The sequence below is a fragment of the Ursus arctos genome, unplaced genomic scaffold (assembly GCF_023065955.2).
Source record: "Ursus arctos isolate Adak ecotype North America unplaced genomic scaffold, UrsArc2.0 scaffold_3, whole genome shotgun sequence".
NCBI classification, from domain to species: Eukaryota; Metazoa; Chordata; class Mammalia; order Carnivora; family Ursidae; genus Ursus; species Ursus arctos.
The window spans coordinates 97445162-97459697 of record NW_026622985.1 but is presented as its reverse complement, the minus strand read 5'-3'; the positions used below and the strand labels follow the sequence as shown (position 1 = coordinate 97459697).

At 34.5% G+C, this 14536-nt stretch overlaps 1 protein-coding gene across 33 annotated transcripts in view; it reads left to right on the top strand.

Moving 5' to 3' along the window:
* The window catches only part of KMT2C (lysine methyltransferase 2C), a 272539-nt gene that overhangs the window by 138575 nt on the left and 119428 nt on the right, over positions 1-14536 (top strand). For all 33 annotated transcript variants that reach the window (XM_048212977.2, XM_048212974.2, XM_048212973.2 and 30 more), the window contains one exon: positions 9788-9950. In XM_048212977.2, coding sequence (XP_048068934.2) covers positions 9788-9950 — 163 coding nt within the window. The remainder of the gene's footprint in view (positions 1-9787; positions 9951-14536) is intronic.

Below are 14536 nucleotides of genomic sequence, written 5' to 3'. Positions count from 1 at the left end.
GTTACTCTGATGCTAGCCTGTCTGCCATTCATTACCCAGTAAATAAATTTGGAGGTTTTTTTCTGCATGAGAGTTGTTCTTTTAAGGTTTATTTTATATACAAGATAAATCAGTCCTTCTAAAGAAAAGTACAGTTGAATATGTTTTGAGAAGTATGTATAGTCATGTATATAACGATCATCATAATCAAGATACAGAGTATTTCCTTCATCCCAGAATGTTCTCTCATGACCCTTTATGTTCTGTCCCCTCCTGCCTCTTTAGTTCCTGGCAGTCACTGATCTGTTCCTCTTCCTATAGTTTTGCCTTTTCTAGATCGATATATAAATGCAATCGTAGGGTATGAAATCTTTTCTGTCTGGCTTTTGTACTTAGCATAGTGGTTTTGAGATTCATCCATTCACCAGCTGAAAGATTTCTTCCTCTGTGTGGCTATTATTTATAAAGCTGCTGTGAACATTTATGCAACATGATATATCTTTTCATGTTTCTTGTGGAAATAATTAGAACTGAAATTGCTGATTCTTAGAAAGTATATGTCTAACTTTGGAAGACAGTTTGACAGTTACTTCAAAAGGATCTTATACTTTTCCATTTCTACCAGTAAGATGTGAGAGAGTTCCATTTGCTCTCCAGTTTTCTAGGACTGGTTATTGTCAATGTTTCTAAATTTCATCTATTCTGGTTGGTGTTTAATGATATTTCATTGTGGGCTTGATTTTGTATTTCCTGATGAGTAGTGAAATTGAACATCTTTATGTACTTACTTGCCATTTTATACCTTTGAATTGCCTGCCCAAATCTTTCACATCTACCCCCCCCTTTTCCAATTATTTGTCTTCTCATTACTATTGAGTTAAGAGAGTTTGTTTTTTATGTATTCTGCAAAGGAATCATTTATTAGAGATGTATTTTGTAAGTATTTTTGCCTAGTTTGCATCTTGCTTTCATTTTTTTAGTGCTTTTTGAAGAACAGATGGTTTAATTTTGATGAAGTATGTCATTTGCCAATTTTCAAATGTTTTCCTTTAAGGATTGTGCTTGGTATGCCTTATATAAAAATATTGTTGCATATTCCAAGGTTACCGTAAGGTTATTTATTCATTTTATAGTTAAATTACGTGTATGGTGTGAAAATACAAGACATAAGGTTCAAGGTTCTTTGTTTTCCATGTGGATATTCAGTTGTTCCAGCATCATTCTAAAGGACTATTGTTCCCCTGAATTATCTTGACTCCTGGTCAAAAATAAATCACATAAAGAAAAGATATTTTTTTAAATCATGAGTTCATGTTGATATTTTTTTGATTTAATTCAGTTCTTTATATCTTTAAAAATTTGTATTCCCCTATCCAGTCTGTGATTGTATCTTTTCTTTTAAGATAGTTAATTTTTCTTCTAACTGAAAAAGCTACTAAAAGAAAAAGGAAAATTATTGTTTATTTTGTGCATCAATTTAAAAGAAGTCCAAATGTGGTGCCTGGCTGGCTCAGTTGGAGCAGCATGTGACTCTTGACCTCAGGGTCATGGGTTTGGTGTAGAGATTTCTAAAAAAAATTAAATATAAAAAGAAATAAAAAATAAAAGAAATCCAAATAAACACCCAAAGCTAGTAGATCAATAATGAGATTTAATATTGTCATTGCTTTTTGTCATTATCCTTTGAGCCCATGAGTGGCATACAACATATTTGAGTTATTTGCTATGATTATATAAATACTCTTGGTATATAATTCAGCTGCTACAAGCATTTTAGTTTGTGTTAATATTTTTACTGATATTTCTTATGTGATAAGCCAGTGTGCTTACTTTCTGAGTAGCATTTTGTCAACGGACAGTAATGGAAGTCTGCTCTATCACTTCTTTGTGAGACAGGTGGGAAACACAGTTTGGTCTCCAAAGTCAGGTACGAGAGTTTTATTCATCCAGAATCTGGTTCACTTGTATTGACTGTGTGTGGATATATTTACTGGCTTTTGTAAATATAACTTCTGTTTGGATGACCTCATTCTGTTAGTGTACTGTCTGTAAGAATAGACATTGTACCTATTATACGTGTACATTTCCATGAACACCCCTAAATAAGATCAATGTGCATAAACTGAGATCAGTTCAAGAAGCTAATAATAGCACTCCCGGAATTCTGTTGCTTTTGGTCACTACTTTTTTTTTTTTTTTAAAGATTTTATTTATTTATTTGACAGAGACAGACAGCCAGGGAGTGAGGGAACACAAGCGGGGGAGTGGGAGAGGAAGAAGCAGGCTCCTAGTGGAGGAGCCTGATGTGGGGCTCGATCCCAGGACTCTGGGATCACGCCCTGAGCCGAAGGCAGATGCTTAGCGACTGCGCCACCCAGGCGCCCCTTGGTCACTACTTTTAACTGCCTAGAGGCAAGCATTATCATCACTACTAACATCATAAATTAGTTTTGTCTGTTTTTGTACTTTATATAATTGGCCTCATACAATAAGTACTGTTTTCTTTTTCACATACTATTATGTTGGTGAGATTCACCAAATGGCAAATTGTAATTGTCATTCATTTATAGGTAGTAGTATTCTGTTGTCCGAATACTATAATTTATCCATTTTACTGTTGGGCATTGGGGCTTTTCAATTTGAAAATATTATGAATTGTGTTTTATGAACATTCTAATATATTTCTTTTGGTAGTCAGTGAGGATTAATGTTTTATGGAATTCAAATCCCAAAGTGGCTACCTTCTTTCCTTATAACCTAAGTGAAAGTGAGGATATAAGTGGGATAAACTATTCAGTGTGTTAATGGAATTTGCATTAATTACCCATATCTAACTAATTGTGAATTCCTCCAGTTCATTTCCTCTTTCCCTTCCTGGCTTTGTAAGGGTGGGCAAGGAATTTAATCTCTGCCTCATTTGTAAAATGAGCGGTAATGGTATCCACTTAAAATGGTGGTTGTTAGACTTGAATAAGGTCATTCTTGTAAAGTGGTTGGCCTGGTTACTGGGAAATCATGTTCACTAACTTCTGCATATTAAATATGTTTTATTGGCCCGCTTTATGTCTTCCCTAAATTATGTGCTTCTATAAAGTGTCATTGTCTATTTTTAAGTTGTACTCATTTTTATAATTTATAAGCTTTACTTTTATATATTCAGGATAATAGACATTTGTAATTCAAATTGCAGGTTATTTAAAAAAAAATTTCTTTTGTCATTTGATTTTCTCTGAGATATGTATGGTTTTTCACCATATAAAAGTTTAAAAGTTTTACATAGATTTATTCATGTTTTTATTTATGGTTATGTTAAAGATTATAGCTACTATGGTTATTTCTTTAGGGTTTCCTGATTTATGTATGTTGTTATCAACATACTATTTCCTTGACCCAGTTCGAAAGAGGGCACATTTGTGTACTCAGAATGTTTGGCTCAGAAATGCTTATCGTAGGTTTCTCTTAGGTTTTGCTGCTTTGTTACTAGGATGGAGTTTAAAATATTTACCCTATTTACTTAATAGTTTTGAGTAAAGAAGACACTGTATATTGTAAGTATAATAGAAAAATTTTCTTAAAAATATAGTGATTTGGCAGAAACCAAACCACTCTGTGAAATGTGCTAAATGTGAGATATTGGTATATAATAAATTACCATAAATTTAATGGCTTAAAACAGCCCCCATTTATGAGATCATATTTCTCTAGGTCAGAGGTTTGGGTAGGCTCAACTGTGCTCTTTGTTTAGGGTCTTAAAGCTGTCTACCAGCCTGGGTGCTTATCCAAAGACCTGGGGAAGAATTCTCTTCTGAGCTCATTTAGCTGAACGCAGAGTTCTATTCTGTGCAGTTGTAATACTGAGGTTACCATTTCTTTATTGGCAATTGGCTAATTGGCCAACCTTGCTTGAGGTTGCCGGCAGCTCCTAGAGGCCACTCCTGGATCTTGCATGTGACTCCTTTTGTCTTCAAAGATGGCAGTGATGTTTTGAATCCTTCCCTTGCTTTGAATTTCTGTGACTTTCCTTTCTTCTACCAGCTGGAGAAAACTTTCTGCTTTTAAAGGAATTGTGTAATTTGAATAAACCAATCTCTCCTTTGATTAATTCAGCATCAGTTGAATAGCAGCCTTAATCACATCTGCAAAAATCCATTTGCCCTGTCATATAGTGTAATCTCTGGCATGATATTCCATCATATACATATATATATATTTTTACAAGAGTGCAGGCATTTTAGGAGTCTACCTAACACAGTGCCATCTTGAGGAGGTTGGACCTGATCCAGAGGTATCAAGGACTCCCTTAGAAAGACCATTGTGATAGCAGCGAGGAAGAAGGGTCAGAAAGGGAAGATACTGGTGGGAGAACAACTTCATTCATAGCAGTGTCCATTTTGATTTTGTAATGTTATTATTTATTTATTTTTTTTTAGCAAATGTTCCAGTCAGAAATCTATGTTTATTAGTGTACAAACCAGAATAATTAACTGGGCCAGCATAGCAACAACAAATCACTCATCAGGATACTCATGACTTTAAGCCAATTTATATGTAAAATGTTTTGGTACATTGATTTTTATTTCAGTCAGTTCTATTTTAAGCATATTTTTTCTAAAGCAAACACTAATTCTTTTGTTAGAGACTTTAACACCTGAATCTCATGAATAACCTCTTCCTAAACACAGTATTAGGGTGGGTTGACTTCTGAGATATGTAATCTCATGCAGTAGATGTTGGTTCTTACTTGCTTCAGTTTTTAAATCTAGCTTTATCTATTTTTATCCTTTGGTCTTGAGTTTTGCATTTTTCAAGCTGTATTTTTTTCATGACCAAATTTCCCACATCTCAAAGATTTTGACATGTTTCTTATTCAATCATTTCAAAAATAATATGTTTTTTCTTTTGATTCAAAAGAAATCTGCTGTAGATAGAAGGGAATTAAAAATTTTTCTAGTGGATAGATTTTGAATTTCTGTTGTAAATTCATAATTATTAATGTCTTAGGTTTAGGAAATACCTGCTTTTTAAAATATGGCCTAGGAAATACTTGATTTTTTTGAATTTGTGGACTTTTTAATGGTCATATGTATAGTGAATTAAAAATAATTCTAAAAAATAAAAATAAAAAACTACATTTGAATAGAGTGTATATTCTCTAGTTTTGGATCATGGAGATCTGTGTATCTATGTGTAAGTTTGAATTGAACTTGATCATTGTTATTAAATTCTTTATTTCATATCTATTTATATCTTGATTCCTGAGAGCTGTATTAAAGTCTGATGTATTCATGTACATATTTCTACTCAGTTTTACTTTTATATGTCAAGGAAATTCATAGTAGGTATGTAAACTTTAATGACTGTGTCTTGTTCTGTTGGAATTTTTAACATAAGACTTATTTTAATGTGAACTTTATCTTTGTCCTATTCATTACTTTTTGGTTTGGATCCAATTTTCTTTGCTATAGCTGCTTTCTTTTTGGTAGCATTTGTTTGTGCTTTTCCCTCCAGCTCTTATTTTTAAATTTGCTGTGTCACTGTGCCTCATGCACATGTATGTACATATATACACACACATACATACATGCACACACATATACCTAAATAAAATGTGTGTGTGTGTATGTGCGTGCATATGCACATGTATAAAGTATGTTTTGCACATTTTGAAAAGTTACTGTTTTTTAATAGGGAATTTAACCTGTTTATGTTTATTATCCATGGACTTGAATGTAAACTTAGCAGGTATTAAAATTTTAGTTTCAAATAATTCTTTGTTGACCTTGGAAAATATAGCTTTTTTTTGGTTTTTGCATTGAATATTGCTAATGAGAAGTAATGACTGATTCTCCTTTCTTTGTAGCTGGCCTGTTTTCTCTTTCACAGACTACTGGAGTTTTTCCTTTTCTTTGTTACCTTAAAATTTTGCCAGTGTTTCTAGGTGTGAGAAATTTTAATCTGAAGTGGGTATTTCCCATTAGGGAGGCAATGTGGCAGATATTAAGAGTAGGTGCTTTTGTTGTGATACAGAGATCAGTGAACAGAGAGAAGGACTCTGCTGCCTCCCCCACCTGTTCAGTGAAATAATGCTTAGTACATGTTAGCTGTTATTATTAGATATTTTCATGATTTTTTTAAGAGTAATTTCTCTGATTATAGTCCTTCTATTTTCTCTCCTTTTGGTACTCTTGCTAAGGAGACACTGAATTTTGTGGATGAGTTTACCATCATTTTACTTGTTTTTCTTACTTTGTCCTTATTCTTTATTCTGCATTCTGGGAGAATCCCAGCTGACTGATAAGAAAAGTCTGGGAAAGGTTAAAAAGTTTGGTATATGGGAAACCTATAATAATATTTGATATTTCTTAGAGCACTTAGCCCATTGCCGTAGTTGATACAGAATAGATACTTCACAATTAGTTGAATGAACTTTGGAATATCCTCAAACTTATTGTTAGATAAGTTTCATAACTCATCTTTAACCTTAATCTCTGAAATTGTGTTGATTCTGCTTTGTTTTGTATTGCAGATTTATTTTGAGAGAACCTTCCTTATTTCAGTCTAGTGAAATAAAAGTTTTAGAAGTTCCTCAAACTTAGTCTTAATAGTTGGACACGAACTCAAGAGTTTTTTCTTGGATGTGCTCTTGGATAATTGTCAAAAGATATTGTAACACTTTTCTTTTTTCTCTACCTCTCCCCTTTTTCTTTTTTTAATGATTAAAAAAGGTAGAAAAAAATAAAATGCTATTTAGGAGCTTTAAATACTGATTCAAATAAATTGTTTATTTGATAAACCATTTAAGAGCTATTTACCTCCCTCTCCCCAGATGTTAATTAGCTTTGTAATTGTTACTTAGTTTATAATTTGTTTTATTCCTATATGTGTTGTAGAGGAATGCTGATGTTAGAGAAGTTCCCTGTGGAAATTTATTCTTTCATAATTTCTACAATTTACAAATGCTTTTATTTGGTTCAGAAAGATGTATTCTAGCATATATATAAAGTATACATTTTCTTTCAATGCCAAATGTCTTTCATTAGCTATGTAATTATAACAGATGGGCTTGAAACGTTCACTTAAATGCAGTTAGTATTTTACTTCCCTTCCTTTATTCCCTGTATCTTTATATGTTATTGTAAATTAGTATGTTGGATACATTCCAGGACTTCTCATAGTAGTTTAGCTAATGTCACGTAATATTTTCCACTGCAAATGTGATTAAGAGAACATGTTGATGTTTCTAAAATGATATAGACATTGGGAAAAGGATCAATTTAAATTATTTTGTTTCCTTATTATGCACTTAAATAAAAGTCATTATATTTTATTTGCCAAAATTATTTTTAGTGCAAAAGGCTTCTGTACAACTTGCCGTATGCTAAAAAATGATGGAGATTCTAGATTTTAGCAGTTTAGCTGAAATTATTTTGTTATGTTAATAAGTTAATATAAAAACTTTTTAGCAATCAGTTGGACATATAAATGCACTTTTCTCCTTCAGCATTTTCTTGGTGTTTCCGGCATGACTCAAGGATACTCAGACTACTGAGATGTTACACATGTTGTTAATTTTGGTTGTGATAATAAGCTAAACATATATAGAGACCCTGAGAGTCATAACATAAAAATAAATTCAGAAAAAGCTGGTTATTATACTTTATTAAGAGAAATAGCCTTTCTTTCTTTTGTCTTTTTAATGATGTAGCACCCATAACTACAAAAAGAGAACTGAAATGTTTATTAGTTTCTTTTTTTTTTTTTTAAGATTTTATTTATTTGTCAGAGATAGAGACAGCCAGAGAGAGAGGGAACACAAGCAGGGGGAGTGGGAGAGGAAGAAACAGGCTTCCAGCGGAGGAGCCTGATGTGGGGCTCGGACCCAGAATGCCGGCATCACGCCCTGAGCTGAAGGCAGACGCCTAACGACTGAGCCACTCAGTCACCCCATAGTTTCTGAACTTGTGGATGTTATAGACAACAAAAATGCCACAGATATAACTGTGTTTATGAGTCAGCTAGAAGCTACAGTGGTCTGTTGACAGTGCTCAAAATGTGTAGAAGACTCATCAAGAGATACTAAACTTTCTTAGGTTGGTTACAAGGAAGAATTTGATGGCACCTTATATAAAATGCTGGAATGAATTATAATTTAAAAACTGTTGTATTCTCTGGTAGACTAGGAGAATACAGAATAAGTATGTTAGCATGTGAAGACCTAATTGGGGTGCCTGGGTGGCTCAGTTGGTTAAGCATCTGACTTCAGCTCAGGTCATAATCTCAGGGTCCTGGGATCGAGTCCTGCATTGAGCTTCCTGCCAGTTGGGAGTCTCCTTCTCCTTCTCCCTCTGCTTCTGCCTCTCCGTGACCCCCTCCCCCGTGCTCTCTCTTTCTCTTCTAATAAATGAATAAAATCTTAAAAAAAAAAAATTCTTCTTAGTAATGTTAGCAACTTTCTCTCTTTCAGGATGGCCAGTTTTACCACAAATTGTCCTGTTTGGCTTCTGTTGTTTCAATTTTGCTATTCATGAACCACACTTAACAATGAGATTACCAACAGTGAAATCCATTTAGTACATACAAATATGAACACCTGTTTAGTAGGGCTTTCTGTGTCAAGTAGCATTCATAGTGCTACAGATGCAAAGATAGCAAAATATGTGCCTCTCCCTCAAGGATCCAGGACTAGGATGAAAAAACAAGTAAATAATTCTTATGCAGTGAGTGGCATGAATGCTAAAACAGAAGCCTGTACAAGATAGACAGCTAGGCATCTGCAGAAGAGAGATTTTATACTGTACAATGCAGGCTACCCAGGAAAAGACCCACAAAGAATGTGATACGCAGAATGACCTTGGGAAGATGAGGGAGAGTTTATTAATCATTCTTAGGGAAAGCTGAGTAAGTACATGTTGCATTGTAGGTAATTTGTACTGACTTCTTACACCTTTAGTTGTCCTGCACTTCCCCTGTGTTTCTGTTGGGGCTTCCTTCTCTGCTTTTACCACTAGCAAGAGAATAGAGGCACATTGAAATAGGGAAAGGAGACACTCAGATGATTCAATTTTTCTTCCCATTCCCAGTTTTTTTTTTTTTTAAAGATTTTATTTATTTAAGAGAGAGAGACAGCCAGTGAGAGAGGGAACACAAGCAGGGGGAGTGGGAGAGAAGAACCAGGCTCCCAGTGGAGAAGCCTGATATGGGGCTTGATCCCAGAATGCTGGGATCACGCCCTGAGCCGAAGGCAGACACTTAACGACTGCACCACCCAGGTGCCTCATCCCATTCCCAGTTTTTATTAAGAAACTTGAAACTGCTACAGGGAGTGTGTAGATTTGTAGGCGTTCCTTTAATCCCATGATTGTCCCTTATTAACTTATTCTATGATTGTGGTTTATTTCACACTGATTTTTAGGTAGGGTGAAAATAGTAAGAGGTTTTGTGAACAGTATAGATTCGTTTTATTAGTTTGTTGGTGGGATTTAAAATGTGTTGAAATAACCCACAACTAGACAACTTGCCCTTTCAACCATATTACTAATTAAAAAAAAAATTTAGCTGTTTTTGACAAAAGTCAGTAGAAAAAAGTGAAATGCTCACTTTCAAAACTTGAACCTGTATTATACCAAGCACTCAACTGAGTACTTTAGATTTTATCATTTTTAATGGATCCTTTATTTAGTATTACGGAGGTTTAAATTGTTTTACTAGTAATGTATACAAGACTGTTTTTATACTTTCCTAGCCGCACATTTGAATGCTCCTTTTCCAGATTTTATTAAGAGATTTCTTTCCCATTTGCCCTCTTCAGCGATGTGCATTTTGTAAGCACCTTGGAGCCACTATCAAATGCTGTGAAGAGAAATGCACCCAGATGTACCATTATCCTTGTGCTGCTGGAGCTGGTACCTTTCAGGACTTCAGGAACTTCTTTCTTCTGTGTCCAGAGCACATTGACCAAGCTCCTGAAAGATGTAAGTTTACTACAGATATACTTTTCAAACATTTATCAGTGTACTTACTTCAAATAACTAATGTTGTAAATTCCTTAAATGTTATTTTGCTTGTATTAAAAGGTAATATTCGATAATCTTGATAATCTAAGGGATCTTTGCCGGAGATCCTTGGGGGGATCTGTTATCACCAGTATCATTGAAGTTAAATACCAGAGGTATTTCCTCAAAATTTCAAAGACAGTTTGCATGTTTTAAATTCTGTTAAAAAAATTTTTTTTTGAACCTCTGTAGAAAGAAATACTGAGTATATTTTAATATGTACTGTAGAGCCATTTAACTAGTTAAACAGTATTCAGTGTCTTCTACACCAAAAACCACCCAGTTTAGAGTATTAGAAGATGATTCCCTCAGGTGTTACTTCAGAATGTACGTTAATAGGATCAGGAAACACTTTTAAAATTCTTGGTAATTGTATAGCCCTGATAATCATAATAGAAATCTCTGTTAGTGCTTCTTCTTGATTTATCTGTCTTGGTTACCTATAATCCTCAGTTGTGCTTTTTTCCTTTCTTTTCCAAACATTATTTTATAATTACGTGAGAATATTTAAATGTTTGAAATTTGTTATATAGAAAATTATAACTCTTTCCTATCTTAATTGTTAAACAGAGATCTTGTCTTTTTCTTAGTATATGGATTTCCAATGAGCATGTATGCTTTGGGATTTTTTCCCCCTAGTAAATTGAATTTCCAGTCTCCTTGTGAAATCTCTGTGATGCTTTATTATTATTTTTTATGTTACCTGTTAGTTACTTTAGTGTTAGCTTTTATCTATGTCTTAGCAATACTAATGAAAGCTTTTTAAAAAAATCTTGTCTGGCTCTGTGAAATGTAAATATAGCTCAGGCTTAAACTTAAATAGTCTCAAATACAGTTAGATTGTATAATCTCAGTACCATAATTTCATCTTCAGTTGAAATTATTTTTGTTTACATGTATAATCATGTTGTCCTTAATCGCTATACAGACAGAAATTATAGGTAGGGCAAACTGAAATGTCAGATTGAATTTAGGCGAATAAGGGATTTAAAGTTTTAAAATATGTGTGCGATTACATACTTAAATCTTTGAGAAGAAGAACATTCATGCACAGCAGCTGTCATGGGTGTTTTTTATTTTAAGACCTCATGTAGTGAATTACTTCACACAGGTGCACCAACTGCAATGTTGGTCATCAGGGTTGATTATATTCTGGGTGGTATAATGCACTTTGCCAATCAAATAAAACAACCGTATGTGTGTTTAAGAATCTGAATTTTATTCAGTGTTTTGTACTTAGTCATATTTCAAACCTCAGTAAACAACATACAAACTATTCTGTGACCGTATATTAGAGGTTTTGTTAGTTAATAGCCATCCTACTTGCTACTGCAGACTGTGTTCTAATAGGGTCTATCTCATTTAATGTTAGAGACCATAATAAACACTGTGTAAATTAATGAAGTGTAAGGACTGAGGGGAGATGAGCTGCTGGCACTTACCATACATACAATGAGAGGTCTGTGCTGGCACACAGAGCTAAAAGATACCCTGAAATTATTGGCATTGTGCCTTGTTCCAAAATAGATTTATGGAGACTCATAAAAATACATGAATAGTAGGATAAAATAAAACTAAAAATACGCAAGGAAATTTGGCCATGGGAAAATAAAGATAGTATAAATATGAACATAATAGTGACACTGGTATTTTGGTAAATAGATGCATACTTCCTAGACCTAAGCCACAAACTTGGCTTCAGAGCTCTCCAGCAATCAACACAAAGAAGGGAATATGAGCAGTGACCTGATTCATAGTAATGTCAAAATAACTCACTTGATACTGAGACTATATATACATTATACACTGTAGCAAAACATATCCCACAGGGCAACTTCTAATAACAGTCCTCAAAATAAGCCAGTGGTATGAAACCAAAGTCCAATTGAGTAAATTTTATTCCTCAAGGATCTTAACCAGTGCAGTCTATATACACTAAGGATATAGAGAATATTGTAGGTAGAATGTGTTATAGTAATTTACAAGATTATGCAATGGTCTTCATAAAATCTTTCATAAATATTTTTAGCTCTCCTAATTGTGTGTCATAGCACAAGGTGCTTAATATTTTTAAAAAATGGGGCTTAAACACCAGTGTTACTATGAGGTTTAAATAACAGTTAATGGAAACCATGTAGCATTTTACTTTGTATAAATGAATTGCTTTACAAAATGGTAGCTATTCCAGCTCTTACCTAAGACCCAAATTGTATGTATAAATTGAGTGTAATACTTTATGCTGCTGGCTAAGTGTAGAGCGATATGCTTGATAGTTAGCTGAGTTAGGAGTTGGACTGACATCTTCTTATGAAAGTTGAATAGAAAAAAAAAAAAAGGACCTCATTAGAAAGAAATCCCAGCAAAGAGAGAACCTATGAGCAAGGCCAAGATTTTCATCAGAAAACAGTTTTAGGGTGCTTTGTCATAGATAAATGCTGGTCCTGGCTTCATCATTGTTTTCATGATGATGAAAGTGTACACTAACCTTGTCTAGGAATTTTACACTAAATACCATCTCGGAGACATAGCCAGATACACTTACTGAGTAGTATTTTGCCTCTCAGGGAAAGCTAAATGGCAAGGAGCCAGAGGATCAGAGGAAAGAACATTCCAGCAAGAGTGAACAACTACTGTATAGGTCTTGAGGAATGGGCCTGGCAAGATTGTGGAATGACAGCTAGTCACCGAGGATACTAGAGACAACATCAGAGTGAACAAAGACTAGATCACCTAGGTCTTGTGAACAAGGGAAGGGTTTAGACAGTCTGTCTGCAGTGAGAAGTTTTTGAAGGGTTCAAACGTGGGAGTGCTGTATTTCTTCATTCCCTCCTCTTCCCCAGTGTATTTACTTTCATCACTCAGCTTTAACTTCTCTTAATTTTCTTGGTTGTCTTTGTATCTCTTGATACCAGGTCCTTCTACTTTCCTGTTACCCTAAATTCTGTCAGTCCCTGAACTTTCCAACCTCCCTGCCTGCTCTGTGGGCCAGCCTTTCTGGACAACATCCATGATTTACTTTTTCTTGCTAGTGATCTTGTTTAGTCTAGCTCAGTGTCCTGCCAGTAAAGTAAGCCGAGATGATAGGTGCTGTGACGTTGACGGAAGTTACAATGCTCTGCGGATGGAGTCTGGCAGCAATTTGACTTTTGTTGCTCTTCACCAGGGTTTATATTCCCCTGCGTAAGCAGTAGTTTCACCTTCCAGCTTGGCCAAGTGTCTCTGACATGGTTCCTTCTCATTTAGGCTCAGTGTTCTTGCCTTTTCCTCCATCTCTTCTCTTGTCACAGCTGTCACAGGACATGACCTTGTCCACAGCTGATCCTTCTGTTCCTCCCGCTCTTTTCTTGCTCCTCCGCCATCATTTAGCTTCTTCATTCTATGCCTCTGCTGGCACTTTCCTTCTTTCTTTTGTACATGCTCAGATATTCTTCACCTTATTTGTCCTTCCAGTGGGAGTAAATATCAATTAGTAAAGAGCATGATCTTTGGAGCCAAATTTACCTGGATTTAACTCCTATCTTCTCTTAAATTAGCTTTAGCTTTAGTCTTTCACTCAATCTCTTCTGCTTTTCAACTGCTTAAAGAAAAATTTCACTTCATTGTTTGGTTATTGCTTCAAACTTAATGTCTCTGTGGGGCATATATGTATGTATATGTACATATGCTTATTTCTGACACGACACTTAAGCTATCTAGTAATACCATTTTTTGCATGACCTCCAAAAGGTTATTTTGGTGTTTCTATACATATCTTCTTCCTGACTGGGGAAATGGTTGGAACCAACCTCATTTCTTGATGCAGTGCTTTTTTTCTGTTGTATTTTTTACATATAAATGTTTTTAGACTGAATGTATCATGTGGATGTTTTTCTTTGTCTAATTTATTACCAGTGATCCATACTAATCAAACAACATGACGGTATTGCCATTAAGGAATTGGTGCAAACTATCGTAGAGGAAGAGTTATCTCTGCCACAGTGATATACACAGTTATCTTACTGTAGAATGGGCTTTGCTCTATAAAACAGTGCCATGCAAAAGAAATATGATTTGAGCAATAGGAGTAATTCAGATCTTTCTAGTAGTCATGTTAAAAATTTTTAAAAACTACAATTAATTTAAAAAATATATATTTAACCTAGTATGTCCAAAAAATTAGTATTTCAACATGTAAGCAATAAAATTTTTGAGAGATTTGATGTTATTTTCTTCCTAGTAAGTCTTTAGAATCTGGGGTGCATTTTATATAGTACAGCACATGTCAGTTTGGATAATCACATTTCAGTTGCCCAATAGCCGCATGTGACTAGTATGGCGAGTTAAGTGGCAGAAAGTAAACTCTGGAGGTTTCACAGAAGCATTGAGACAGTGTTCCCTGCAAATTACAATAGAAGGATGAACTGAGTATCTGATAATCAGAGCACAGTATTTGCTTCAGTTTCTGTAAGTTTTGGGGATAGGCAAAAATCAAGGATTCGTTTTTAAATGTACAGAGCTTGAATGAG